This window comes from Podarcis tiliguerta (genome assembly GCF_965153285.1).
Source record: "Podarcis tiliguerta genome assembly, chromosome: 2".
NCBI classification, from domain to species: domain Eukaryota; kingdom Metazoa; phylum Chordata; class Lepidosauria; order Squamata; family Lacertidae; genus Podarcis; species Podarcis tiliguerta.
The window spans coordinates 33,183,039-33,198,129 of NC_139535.1; the positions used below are offsets into that span (position 1 = coordinate 33,183,039).

General features: G+C 42.3%; 1 protein-coding gene across 2 annotated transcripts in view; it reads right to left on the reverse strand.

Annotated features, from left to right (window-relative positions):
• SUMF1 (sulfatase modifying factor 1) overlaps positions 1–15,091 on the reverse strand; it is a 63,376-nt gene that overhangs the window by 22,537 nt on the left and 25,748 nt on the right. For both annotated transcript variants that reach the window (XM_083426427.1, XM_083426428.1), the window contains exons 4-7: positions 14,125–14,207; positions 10,749–10,871; positions 9,340–9,454; positions 5,865–5,978 (exon numbers count right to left, since the gene is read on the reverse strand). In XM_083426427.1, the coding sequence (XP_083282553.1) occupies positions 5,865–5,978; positions 9,340–9,454; positions 10,749–10,871; positions 14,125–14,207 (435 nt within the window). The remainder of the gene's footprint in view (positions 1–5,864; positions 5,979–9,339; positions 9,455–10,748; positions 10,872–14,124; positions 14,208–15,091) is intronic.

Genomic DNA, 15,091 nt, shown 5'->3' on the forward strand with positions numbered 1-15,091 from the left:
AACATTTAAACTGTCCCCCATCTGCTAACACTTATGAAACAATCCAAAATGCATTTCAAAACACCAATCTGTAACTGTCCACGTATAAAAATGGAGAGCTCTAACTTGCTGTGGCGCCACGAAGCTAATTTAGCCTTTCGGTGATGAACTGCATACAGTTCTGCCCAGCAACCATGCATTTCCAAGAGCTGAAAAGGGCTGGAATTAAAAACCATCTCTAGGTTAAGAAGCATGGTTCATTTATCACATTCATGCTTGGCTGCTTCTCTGCAAGCTGATAAGTTATAGTTGACAAAACAGGAGGAGACAGTCGTTCAAGTCCTTCCTTTTTCTCACATACAACGGTACTGTTAACCAGCCCTCGCTCCACTGGAACTATCAGGGAAAATGGCTTGGTTTGCTACTGATAATTCAAAGAAGCTATGCTGTTTCATTCACAACTCTGTTAGCAAGCATGATCAGGAAACACCAGATATTGAAACAATGTCATGTCAAAATTCTAAATTCCTAAAGAAATAACCTAGGGTCCTTGGAGCTATCCCAGCGGGTCTGCAAAGCTTTGCAACTAGCGCTCCTCAGCTCATTTTCCCCTCAAGGGGAAGAGATAAAGGCTATCCCATTGAGATTGCCAGCTGTGCTTCCTGTTGTCCTTACCCTCAAGGGGAAAATGGGTGGCTCAGAGTTGGGCAAAGGTGCCCCAACTGCATGGGGGAGAGCAGCTGACCCATCGTTTGAAAAGGGGAATGGGGCAACTGGTTGGCTGCGTGTGCATCAGGTAGAGTGGCTCTCACTGCTTCTGTATGAGGAGCAGGAAAGAGAAGTGAATGGGTTTTCCTTGCATAGGCATCCACATCCATCCATCCATCCATCCCCTTCTCCCTTTTCCTCCTGCCTGGTAAAGTGACAGATGCAACCCCTGTGAGGTTCTGCAACTGTATGATCCCAATGAGAGCTAAAGTTACTACAGTAGAGGTGGCCCTTCACAGTTAGTACTATGGCTCCCTTCTAAAGAAAGAGCTGTGTCTCATTTGCAAGGGATGGGGAAAGAGAGGGAGAGAAAAAGAGTGTTCAGAAAACCTGGAGAAGGGGAATCAAAGCTGAAAATCTGAAAGTTCTGTTGGCATTTGGAACCACTGATCTAGTCCACTCCCTGCCAAGGAAGTTGTCATGGACTTTGAAGACACTCAAACTCAGAACACAAAGGAGAAATGTGCTAAGAGGAAGGCACACTTGACAAATCCACACCGTGATCAACTCCCACCCGGGAACCAATGTCCCCACTGTGGAAGGACGTGTGGGTCCACAATTGGCCTCCACAGTCACTTACGGACTCATTGTTAAAACCGTGTTTATGGAAGACAATCTTACTCGGCTATGAGTGATTGCCGAAGAAGAAGAAGAAGAAGAAGAGGAGGAGGAGGAGAAGGAGGAGGAGGAGGAGACTATGGAATCTTTCATAGGTGGCCATTCAGCCTCTACTTGAAAAACTAACTCAAACAAAGAAGATTGCACCACCTTCTGAGGCAGTCTGCATCATTGCCAAGCAGCTTGTGCCATTAAGAGTTGTTCCAAATGTTTAGTCAAAAGTTATCCTTTCTCATCATGTGAACTCATTTATTCAGGGTCCTACCCTCTAGAGCAGCAGAAGACATAATTTGCTGCATCATCTAGGTCACAGCTCAGTATTGGACAACAACGATCTTATCTCTCATTAATAGTAATCTCTTCAAGGCTAAACATAATTGGCTCCTTCAACCTGTCCTAAACTGATAACTTGGACAAAAAAAAAAAAAAAAATAAGGATGTAAATCTCCTCCACGGCAGAAAGTGAGAGAGATGTTGCTCTAGCCATGATTGGATCCAAAAGCTGACAGAATATGCCGAATTAGATGGTTTATCAGAAAAAATAAAGAATAAATCTAAACAGGAATTTGTTTCTAAATGGGAGGTTTTCAAAGAATATCTGAAAAATAAATATAGTAGTTTAAATTCTGTTGCAGCATTCGAGGAACTTCAGTAGTAGTTGCAAGGTGGATATAAGAAATTAGATTTATTGAGAATAAGTTTAATTATGAAAAAAATGTGTATTGGCAATAAGTAATATGAATTTGAAATATGGAATAGACGGGAAGTTGGGTCTTTAGTGTTAAGACCATTAGATGTTTTATTGTTTGCTAAGAAAATTATGTGTCTATGGTTATTTTTGTGTGTAATTTGGTATTTGGGTTTTTTTTGTTGTTTTTTTCTTGTTGTATAAATAAAAAAACTTTATTAATAAAAATAAATAAATAAGAGTTGTTCCAAATGTTTAGTCAAAAGTTATCCTTTCTCATCATGTGAACTCATTTATTCAGGGTCCTACCCTCTAGAGCAGCAGAAAACATAATTTGCTGCATCATCTAGGTCACAGCTCAGTATTTGACAACAACTATCTTATCTCTCATTAATAGTAATCTCTTCAAGGCTAAACATAATTGGCTCCTTCAACCTGTCCTAAACTGATAGCTTGGACAAAAAAATAAATAAAAAATAAGGATGTAAATCTCCTCCACAGCAGAAAGTGAGAGAGATGTTGCTCTAGCCAAAGGCCCTAATCCCATGCGCCTTGCTCTCATACCATACTCCGGGGCTGCCTACTGGCCCAGTGTCATGAGGAGAAAACCAGCATGGGGTGGTGGTGGGAAGCAGAAGGAATCACAAGGGGGATGTTAGGAAGAAAAATAAAAAGAAGAAAGTCTTTGAAAGTGGGAGATGTGCATTAAATTTGGAAAGATATGCCTGTATTTACACAGCTGTGTGCTCCCGGTCTGTGCCGCAGCAGCCTTGCACCAAAATGAAAAGAGAAAAAAGACAGAAAAAGCTACTGTTCAGGATGGTGCTCAAGAGCCCAACTTCTTCCATTCCTCAAGCTCTGATGCCTTGACCCCAGCATGAAAACAGAAAGCCTTACAAGAACAAAGAAGCGGCCTGATGGAAATCTTAATTAGAGTAATGAAGAATTCTTGATTATTTAGGCCACCCGGAGAATTTGTGTTTACTACTTTACGGCAATAGTGTTTTGTAGGTCTGAGCATCAAGCTTTGCTTGCGCTTTCCGATTCAGTGGCTAATTAAAAGTTCCTGTTCCAAACTAGCAGATCTGCAGAATCTTCACACGTTGAAGAGGAACATGGCATGACAGGCTCCTGTTCCTTTGCAAGAAAAAACCCATTTTGAGCACCAGCTCAGCTAGATAAAGCCTATCTAGTTTTGCATCCTGTTTCCCACAGAGGCCAACCAGATGGCTCTTGGGAAGCCTATGCTCAGGGCATGAAGGCAATGTAGAGTCTTTAAAACTCGCCCGCAGAGGACAGACAGACCCCCCCCCCCATGACAGGAAGGGTGTGGAGGGATGCCGCCCTCCACCCCAATGTGTTTCAAGAGCAACTCTTGACAAATGAAAAATTCACTCATGAGAGATAACTGGAAAATCAGCTAGTCCATCTCACAGAGCCCAAAGTTTTCATTTTTTTAAGTTTGGTTAAGTCAACGTGTCTAGAATCTGCAAATTTCTTCAAAACCGCTCTTAAGCAGATAAATGAGACAGGCTGGCAACTTCAGATATATTTTCAGAGATAAGCAGATTCTAACTGCCTCAAATTCAAACAAGCATATAAGGGCTCCTGTCTGTGGGGATTCAGACTGTTTTCATGAGTGAACTTGTTAAAACCTTAACCCTGGGGGAGAAAAGAGAGTTGACTCTGAAACACATCAGGAATGAGGGATGTATTCTATACAGCTGTTTTAACATTCTTTTCTCCTTGGATGCTTCTACAGATGCTTGTTCTCTGCTTTGTCTCCAGACTGGACCATCATTCACTTTGAAAGACATCTCTGCAGTGTAACACCTTTGCAAGAAGGAAATAAACCCAGACAGCTGCCACATCCACTCTTTACTGCAGGACTAGCCAAGATGGAGTGCCCTTCAAATGTTGGTAGACTGCAACTCCTATCATCCTTGACCACTGACCATGCTGGAGGAGGGCTGATGGGAATCCACGTTTGGAGGCCACCTGCTTTCCTAGCTACTGCTCCGCTGGTGTTCCACCCCTAACACTGGGCTCAGGCAAACAATGCAGCTCAGAGCTGCAGGGAGGTAAAGCAGCCACAAACCCAAGTTGAGGTGATGAGGATCTTCAAAAGTATTCAAAAATGGTGCTTTTTCAGATAATTCCAAAGCATTAATAGGACATGGGTGTATCAACAACAAAGATAGGCGTCTAATGCAACAGCCATGTTGAATAATATGAGACTGCATAGATATTTCAATCCAATGTCTGCATATCAAACAAAACAGTACAAAGGAAGAATGGGAGACTCTCTACATCGGGGGCTGCCAAGGTGGTACCCCCTAAATTTTGTTGGACTCCAACTCCTATCGGCCACAGCCAGCACAGCTGTAGTCCATAGTTGTAGTCCAACAATATTTGGACGGCAACACCTTGGCCACTTTTGCTCAATACAGATGTGGGTTTGTGTAGACACCTCCCTGCCCTCCTGGTTTGCCCTTGCTATCCAACATTGGCATGTGGTCCTGGGAAACTTGCCCAGCAAAGAATATGGCCCTCAGGTTGAAAAAGGCTGCCCACTCCAGATGTATAGGAGTCCCTGCGTGACCTTCTATGCAGCTATATTTGAGCCTGCTGACTTTTTAACGCACCGTGATCTCTAGAGGTGAAACATGACAAGGATGTGCTGCACTCGGAACAGTTTTCCCAACACCTTCACTGCTGAAAGCTTTACGCCCCAGATAGTCATCTGTCAAATTTTAATTCTGTCAGAGATTTCATGCAGGAGTACAGACAGCAGGTTGGTATTTATACCACATTTCCCATCCAAGGTTTGTGAAGCTGCTTATAACGAAGCATACAAAAAGTGCCCTTTGTCCTCAAAACCACCATATAAGGTAGATTAGGCAGAGAGACAGAGACAGAGACAATGAAATGTATGCCAAGGTCATTCAGTCTAGCATGCAGGTGGGCAAGGACCTGACTGCTTGTTTCCCTGGTCCTTTTCTCACTACCTATGGTACCACTGGTCTTTAACTGGTGGGTCCTGACTCGTTTCCTAAGGCAGTGATGGGGAACCTGTGGTCCTCAAACAACCTTTTGAAGACCACAGGTTCCTCACCACTGCCTTAGAAATGACACCTCCCACCCATCCCCCATGACCATTGGCCATGCTGGCTGAGATTGTCAATCAGAGTATTAGGCTAACAATCTGACTCACTGAAAAGAAATCATCTAGAGACTCTCAAACCTGAGGCTGCAAAGACAGGACAATTCAACAGAGCCGTTTTGTGCCAACTCAAACATAAATGCAGGCAGACAAGTGATAAAGGGGTGGGTGGGTGTGTGCACAATATTTAAAAAGAAGGCACATGTATGATTGTTATTTGACTGCAGCAGGTTTCACTTTTCTTTCTAAAAAATAAGAGGGAAGTGAGCAACCTTCTGGAAAACCATTCCACAACCTCAGGGCTACGAATGTAAATTAATAAAAGGCTTTAAAGGTCAATTCTAGCACCCTGAGTTGGGTCCCAAAGCAAATTACAGATGGAGTGGGTGGCTGTGGAAAAGATCCTGGGGCTCCTAGTGTAGACACCACCATTGTATTAGGTGCAACCTGTTGGGAATTTTCCATTCCACCTTTAGTTACAGACATGGAACTGTTACATGGCACATGTCTGTTTACAATCCAGCATTGTTTTACAAGACTTTACACCGGAGCAGGACCTGCACTGTCACATGCAGAGATATAATTGGAGAAGGAGCAAAGCAACAGATGAGTGCCTTCTGATATGCTTATCAGTAACAAAATGCTCACCGGATTGTATGTTTCATCTGCAGAATGCCTAACACCCCACCAATCCGAGGTCCACTCCCAGGCATTTCCCACGATGTTGTACAAGCCATAACCATTAGGCGGGAATGATGTTACCTGCCAAGAAAAGAAAAAGAACAAAGGGTATTGGAGAACAGAGAGGTACACAAGCCAATACAATATTGTTGTTTTTATTTTCCACTTTTCATTTTATTTCTCCCCTGATCCAGAAGATAAATAAATCCTGGTCCCTGTCTGAAGACCTCATACCTCACTGGCCATTTCACCTATCTGTATATATGACATTAGTCATTAATGGGCAGAGCTATCCAAACCCACCATCCGCTGGGCAAGGTGGGGTGACTGGGGAAAGCTGTCCCTCCAGCTAGCCCTACTGGGCTTTATTGGCATCTTATCAGTGGCACCAGTGGCACTCTGCTGGTGCAGAGCTCTCTCTTCTACTTGCCAAATGTGTGGGCAAGCGTCTCCTCTAGACCTGGGCGATTTTTCAATATATCGTTCAAAATCAGTTATGCAGTCCACAGCACAATAACGGTTTCATAAAATGTTATCTGGCAAACACTGCGATTTTGAGAAAAACTGTGCTGCCGGCCAGTGCTTCTTAGTGCTTCCTCTGCCTCCTGCAGCGAGCGACTCACAAGAGCAGGCATGGCAGCCGTCACTTTTTGATTCTGCAATGAGCCCCAGCTCAGCTCCTCTGCCTCTGCAAAAGCAGGTGAGGATTATGAAAGGAGCTGGGAAAGCAGCAGCCAACCAGCAGCAGAACTTATCCACCCTCACAACATACTTCTTTCAATTTTGAAGCAAGCCCGGGCTCAGCAGGCTAGTAGCCTGTGTGACAGGTCTGTAGGTATGGTTTACAAAGATGCTGGTCTGAGCCTTTGCCCCTTCCTTACCCCCGTGAAAGAAGAAACCGGGGTTGCTTTCTTCAGAGTCAAAACAAAAAACATTGCCCTGCTACTTAGCTCTTTTTCTTTACTCCCGTCTCCCCTTCTGCCTGTGTTTGTGTGTGAGTGCATGTGCTAAGCGTCTCCCCTCCCTGATGCCTTCCCACCACTCCTGTGTAAAAGGACAAGAAACAAAGTTGCCCTGTTATGTAAGGCTCTGTATATTCCAGTCTCCCCTTCTGTCTGTGTGTGTACGAGAGTGAGAGAGAAGCCTTTCTCTGCCCTCCCTGAAGCCTTTTACTCCCATCGGAGGCTTTAATGGAGCCCCTTTCCCCCGTGTAAAAGTAAGAACAAAAAACCAAGCTGCTGTGTAAGACATTGTTGGTTCGCCTTAAATAGCTTCCCTCATATAAAAAAGGAAGTTAACAAAAATATTATCTCATTGCTTGCTAGCCCTTCCTCCTTTCCTTTGATAAAAAGAGAGAGATTGGTGGGATGGGGGCTTTGGGGGGGCCCTCTCTGGGTGGGGGGAAAGGAGGAGGCAAGATTTAACAGTTGCTGCCTTATGCTGAAATGGGAGATTGGAAGGTTGTTGTGAGGTGAGAATGATGAGGAGGGTGGGTGCTTATCTTTAAGCAGTGCAAGCAAATGTGTGTCTGCTCAGAAGAAAGCTCTCCTGAATTCAACGGTGCTTACTCCCAGGAAAGTAGAAGTAAGTTTAGTTGAACTGAGTGGGGCTTACTCATGCATAGAACTGCAGTTCACCCTCTGAGTGGGGAAGGAGACACTAGTAAATTACTGATATTACTCTTAAATTGGTAGAAAATCATATGCATGTTAAAGTAATATTTTTACTAAATCTACTACTTCTGTAAATTTTAAATTTGCCCCTGAAACTGCAAAGAACATTAATATTTTATCCATAAATCTTTAATGGTTTAGTTGAAGCATACTATCAATGAGTTAATTTTCATATAATTATATACATCAAATTTAGATTTTTGTTGTTGTTGTTCAATATTTTCCCAGATTATTTGTATTCACTATGACTCACCACTGTATTCTGGATTGTCCTGGACCTGAATATATATTTGGTCCAAGCCCCAAACCAAAATCCTGTCTGGATGCATTTTGGCTTGCCTGCTGATCAAAGTGATGATTTCATTAGTGTGTGGTGATTTAGACCCATAACTTAGTAGGAGTTCCCAGGACACTACCATAGCTCCATCTTATTTCAGATACCTCTAAATAGCTCCATCTTATTTCAAATAACGTGATATATCAGTATATCATGATGTTTAGCTGGTGATATACAGTGGTACCTCAGGTTACAGATGCTTCAGGTTACAGGCTCCGCTAACCCAGAAATAGTACCTCGGGTTAAGAACTTTGCTTCAAGATGAGAACAGAAATCATATGATAGCGGTGCAGTGACAGCAGGAGGTCCCATTAGCTAAAGTGGTACCTCAGGTTAAGAACAGTTTCAGGTTAAGAATGGACCTCCAGAATGAATAAAGTTCTTAACCAGAGGTACCACTGTATTGTGATACTGGAAACCAGATATCGCATCAGTGGCAGTGAGAGGAAACACCCAAACGGGAACTGAACCAGCCTGGGATCTGCTGGATCCTGAGCCAGCCTCACTGCCATCAAATGAAAGCATGAGAGCCAATCTTGGTCCAATCACTGCACCAGTTCCAGGCTGCCTACCTGCTTTCCTGCCAACTGCGTATCTAAAAACCAACATTTCCAGATTGGGCCTTGGCAGAAGGTTAGCAGCAGAAAAGCAGAAAGGAAATATGCAAGGTCATGAACAAGGACACCATTCAGGTGTGGAATGATGTCTAGGCGTGGGTTCGGCAATGGAAGAGCAAAACAATCGAATTACAAAATCCTTGACATTTTTTCTTACTAAGCGACAATGGGCATAAATCACCATCACGGATTGAAACAACTTGTTCTCATTGCATTTACAAGAACAATTGTTAAGTTGTCAATCGTCTACTTGCTGATCCTGACATTTGTGACCAGGGAATGATTTGCAGCAAGAAAAATGACACCCTGCATAGGGCAAGCAGACAGCCGGATGTTTCTCATCAACAAACCGGTTAGTAACTTCATTTGCAATGTAATAGGAATGAGGCTTCAGTCATCAGTTCATAGAGCCAAGTAGCCTACATCTTGAATACATGCCTTTTCTACACAAAAAGAAAGGAAAGGAAAGGAAAGGAAAGGAAAGGAAAGGAAAGGAAAGGAAAGGAAAGGAAAGGAAAGGAAGAGAGACTACCAACTTCCTGCTTCTCATCTTGTTCCGGTTTTGTCTCTTCCTGCATTCATACTAAGGATTAGTGCGGCATGTGGCCATTTTTTAAATGGAAAAGTCCCCATTTTCAGGTGGGGTAGTTGTCATGGGAAAGAATTTGTTGATCAGCTTTTCAGCAGCAAAAGAGAGAAAAGGGCCAAATTGCACTCTATGCCTTTGCCTGAAATTGATTTATGTTTCCCATGATCTCCCAAGTTTATACACCTTTGCACTGATGCTTCCAGTTTATTTCATCCACCACACTTACGGGTGCAGTGCCCTGGTATCCATCTTCCCCAGTGTTGCTTGTAGGGAATTCTCCCTGCCAGATATTAGCATAGTGCCGACCACTTGGGTGAAGCTTGTTTCCCCAGGGGAAAAGTCTGTTGGAAAAAGCACAGGCAAGTGTTATTCAGGGCAACAGTAGGCTGCTTCTGGCTTGGAGATGAGAGAAGGTTCAAAAATGAGAGAAAAGAGTGGCTATGAATTTCAATGATAGTTTCATAGCTCCCAATGACGCACAGAGATAAGTGTTTTTAATCCATAAGAAGTAGGTCAGAAACATGTACCCAACATTTTCTACCTATGTGACAGTTTTAGCAAGGCAACATTTTAACATATCAAAAAGCAACACTGTTGATCCTGTTACCCAAAACTTATCTCTGAAAAGGAACAAGAACTGGGAATCTGGAACTCTTATATAGTTGACATCCTGGGGGTCCAGATGAACAGGATATACAAAGCAGAATGTAAGTCATACGAACAGGAGATTAAGGCTGCGCTCTTGTTTACAAAAAGGGGACACTGTATTATCCTTCTGATTTAGACACAAAGTGGCTTTAAGAAACAGAAGCAATAATGGGATTAAGTTTGGAGATTTATACATCATGCCTTGTGGGTCACAATTTCCACCATGCAACATAAACGGCAGAATTTAACCACTCCCTGGCATTAGGAAATGTTAAAACCTGTATGAGGAAGTCCCTTCACAGCTTAAAGGAATATGGGAAGGGACTGGGCCTCAAATGGCAATCCAATCCAATTCCTTTCCTCTTCCCCCTTTTCACAGATCCCCATGTGCATTTATTAAAGTTCTATTATGTTGATGCTTCTGCATATAGCTGTTTACCATCAAATAGAAAAGGCCATTTCTAATATGGCAGCTACTTCTCCCCATCCAGGTTTTCCAGGAGCTAGAATAATCAAAAGTCCCTTCATCACAAGGTGATGGGTGGGGGGAGTCTTCGTTAGTTACAAGATTTGTAGGACTCATATTTAAACTTAAACAATTTAAGTTATTAGGGGGCTGCATCTTGTCTATTTAGAAGGTGAGACTAGCAAGACTTAAAGACCAAAGGGAATATATAGGATCAACTTAAGGAAGCATATACAGTGGTACCTCTGGTTACGTACTTAATTCGTTCTGGAGGTCCGTTCTTAACCTGAAACTGTTCTGAACCTGAAGCACCACTTTAGCTAATGGGGCCTCCTGTTGCCGCTGCTGCATGATTTCTGTTCTCATCCTGAAGCAAAGTTCTTAACCTGAGGTAATATTTCTGGGTTAGTGGAGTCTGTAACCTGAAGCGTATGTAACCCGAGGTACTACTGTATAGGAAAGGGCTTTCTTTGTTGTTTTTGCTTCCACTTGCAAAAAGGAAAGGATCAAAAGTAAAGAACCTATTCTCAAGGCCCCCTCGACAGCTATATTCCCATTCAGCCTCCGTTGGTAGCCGTTTTCCTGCCCAACTGCAAAATGCCACAGCGTCATTCCAAGAAACATGAAGAACTGGATGATCCATTCTGAAAGACAAATAAAACAAAAAAACAAAATGGCGTGATCAAGGGCATCAGAGGTGCTAACTAACCTCAGCACAGGTCCTACACAGTGAAACACTAAGAACGTCACACCAAACCATGAAACTGCTTGACACAAAAATGTACAAGCCCACCAAAGCATATTAAACAAATGCAACCTGCCTATTGCTAGTATTCCCCCCGTTAGGCTCAAGTGGGTAGAACGACAGAACACAACACGAACATACAAAGATGACTGGAGGAAAAAAGAATGTGAAGCAATGGCTCAGAAAAGCGTGAAAGGTGGAAATGGCAAGGGAAGTAACAAAACAGATTTTGGCGTATATATGAGCAAAGTAGAGTCACTGAAATACAAAGGAGATCAGGTACCTAAAGACCAATGTGGTGGCACTTTTTTGAAGTGTTATTCAGACCTTTGGAAACCACTGTCATTTTGTGTGCACAACATAATGTCTAAAACGATATGGCAAACAATACTCTGATGAGTTCTAAGCAATCTTTGTTGAATGCTCATCATTATCCAAAGTTGCTAGAAAAAAGAAAAAAGAATGGGACATTGAAAAATTCATTTTGGGTTGAATATACATAGCTTAATAAAACTATAGTTAATTAAGCCAGGAAATAGAAGTGCACACTCCCCCTGTCATCCCTCACCTGACTTCCTTCATTTGTGCTCTCACGCTGGCCCAAATCTGGTTGATCTGCAACTCTACATGATGTCCCAAATGGAGATTTGTGGTTTAATAATGTCCTGTTTAGTCCTGTTTAACAATGGTCAAATTGCGGTTTGAGATCCTGGTTTAGTAAACAGACATTAAACCACAGAGGAGGCAGAGGGAGTATGTGTGGCATTCTGACACCCGCTTCTATCTTAATACATTATGTTTTCTTCAAGAAGAAAAGCAGGAACATTCCGTCCAATCCAAGCCAGAGAGTTGCACCGCTAACTTGATTCACAGAGAGCAATGACGTGTGCGCATGCCACAGGACCAGCCAACAGTAACCAAAGTGCATTTAGCAATGCTCACTCACCTCTCCCCTCTGATTCTCCCCCCTTCTCCAACGCACACACACACACACCTCCCTCACATGCGGACTACATGTTGTGAGTTTTCACTCCTGCAGTCCCAATAAGATAACGGTCTTGCCGAAACAGTTTGTCTGAATCTCCCTTAGCAAACAACACTCTCTACACGTCACAAATTCAGCAACCCATTTTATTCATCTGTATTTGGCTTCTTCTTTTTTCAGGTTTTTATAAAACCTACAAAGGAAAGTATCATAGAACGCTGCTCTATAATAAGAAGGTGTCTTACACTGCCTTCTTATTATAGAATACTATTCTGGAATAGCATGCCTTTGACCTGTCCTAGGTCAGGATGACAAACTTCCAGAATGCAGTAGGAAGAAAGGGAGCAGCTTTCTAGAACTGTTATTTAGCACTAATTTTGACCTCTTTTTTTTTTTTAATTAATTATCTCCTGACAACTGGTGTAACTATTTTTGATGTCAGTTCATTCTCATTCCGTCCCATCGGAGAGCAAGTGACGGAATTGTCCTGAGGAGCAAGCATCAGATGATATTACAGTGATGTGGTTCTTGTCTTAAAGGATTTGAAGAATACGCCAAGTTTTGCCAGCCCTGAGGGGGAGAATCTGATTAATGCATGCTAATGACAGACTCAAGGCCACTTCATTTGTTGTAGCATTCCGCAAAGCGATTCAGGTAAGAAAAATAAAGGGTGGACATTGTGATGTTACACATAATAATCATGGAAAGGGGTGCAGGGAGGAGGGAAGGCATAAATTTTGAGAATAAATGAAGTAGAACAAAGCTTTCCATGAATGTTTCAGGCCTTTTAGGTCATTTTCTGCTCTTCCGTCCCATCCCTCCCATTTCCAGCTACCTTGGCTTTTTGTATTTTGACAATATAAATGAGATTCGCTACATACTTAATTCAACCTAATAAAATAGTCTAACAGAAAATGTACCTGTGAGGCAGCTTAACAGCTCACATTAAAATTGACAAGCAAAAACTAATATAAAAATACATACAACTTCAGATAATAGAGCAAAAGCAGACCATTCAAAGTAGCAAATATGAAGAACCCAAACAGCTGTGACACAACTTTTAACATATTCTACAAACAGCCCAAAAAAATCTCAAATATGTGTTCTTGGTACTGGGGATTAGGAGTGGCCTTTTTATTTTATTTTATTGATTGAATGAATTTATATACCGCCCTATACCCGCAGGTCTCAGGGCGGTTCACAGAATAAAATCAGAATACAAAAGTTTCTCTTAGGGTTTGTTTTTAAATCTCCTGTTTTTATCTGAAGTCGTATGCATTTTAAAGTATTTTTTGCAACCTTTCCCAGTTTGGCATTCTCCAGATGTTTTTGACTACAAATCCCATCAGCCCCAACCATCACACCAGGGCTGATGGGAATTATGGTCCAAAAGGTCTGGAAAGCCCAAGGCTGAGGAAGGCTGGTCTGCTGTTTTCATAGCACACCAGAATACTTCACCATATTACAGTGCTCCCTGATACAACATGGTAGCTTTATTGGGGAGAAATGAAAAAAAAACCCTGCATGCCCTCCTCAAATACTCTGTAAAGAACATGAGGAGGATATAAACAGAAAATAGGTTCACAGATCCTATGGTACTCATAATTCCTTGCCTTGTGCATCTACAAAGCAATGCGTATCAATAGGTTAATGCTGTTCACTAGCCATGGCACCATGGTGCCATTTTTCAAAGAAGGTCTTAATAACATACAATGAAATGTTTTCTTTATGTTTATTGTTTTTGTTTTTTAGCAAATAAATGCTTCTGCCAATGTTCACGGGAGGAAAATGGAAGAAAAACATGGAAACCTGAAAGGAAAGAGATAGGTCAAATAGCAGGAAGCCAAATACCCTAGGGATCACATTACTCACAGGAAGATGATGAACTTAAGGGCCATTTCTCACTAAGTGTTCAGTATCTGGGAAGATGTCCATGAGCAAAGTATATGCACCCTACATCAATTATGGGTACAAATGGCTTTCAAAAACTGCTGCTCTTCCTTTTAAAGGTCAGAGCAAAGCCCTTGACCTCTCTTTAAAAAGCCGCATTAGAAATAATGTGGCTTTTCATAATTGCTGAAATGTACATACATCCTCAATTCAAAATATCCAGTGAGAAGCAGCCTTAAATACCACAGCTGAAACCCAATACCTATCTGAGGCTCACCTGTTGGAGATATTAGAATCAGGACCCTCTGGGTGCTTCCAGTTAGCTCCTTTAACAGGCAGCCACCAAGGCGCAACGGCCACCTAAAATGAAACAGGCAAAGAAAGTGTTGGCAGCCTATCAGAGGTCATTCAATAAGGAAGTTATCATTGGCAGTAAAAAGAGGGGTAGGAAATGACTGGTGCAGATTTTTAACTTTGTGGCAGTTAATGGTCTGTTTCAGATAAGTGTACATGAAACGACTTTCGAGTAAGCACAATTACTTTATGGAAGCTGTGATTTGTCCAGGAAGTCTCTAATTAACCATAGTTTCCTGTTTCGTCCAAACAAGGAAACTATGGTTACTAGCTTTGGAACAAGCCAGGATCAGAAAACCGTACTTTGATGTTAGACTATTGTGTGGCCTCGCATAAAACAGCTTTCTATGTTCCATTATCCTTTTCCATCGATCACCTTTGGGTTTCTTTTCCGCCTTCCTCTGTCTGAAATGCTACACCAGGAACGTTTTCTCCCATTTGGAACACTTCCAGCAGCAGTCCCAAGAACATGGCTGAGTACACGTCATCCAACCTAATTCCAGTTGCAAGGGCTCAGAATATCCATAAAGCCTTGCCTAGGGATTTCTTACTAACCTTCCCCACCCCCAACATGTGTGTAAACATCACAACAACGTCCCAGTTTCAAGTTTTAGGTATTCCACCATTGTAAAAGCTTCAGGTTTTTCAGTCATCAACAAGGATTAGAGCTTTAATCTCTATTGCTTTTGCCCGTATTGCGTTTCTAAAACTGAGAAGAAAGCAGAAACAGGGGTAGGGAGCGTGTTAACTCCCTGGCTGCTGGGCTTCTTGTTGCTCAGGGCCTGTTGTTTCCCAACCCGTGCTACTCAAGATCTTGTTTTTCCTTAAATAAAATTTGAAAAGTGCAGCTGCACAAATGGCAGGGGGTGATGGGGGTTGTTTTCCAACAA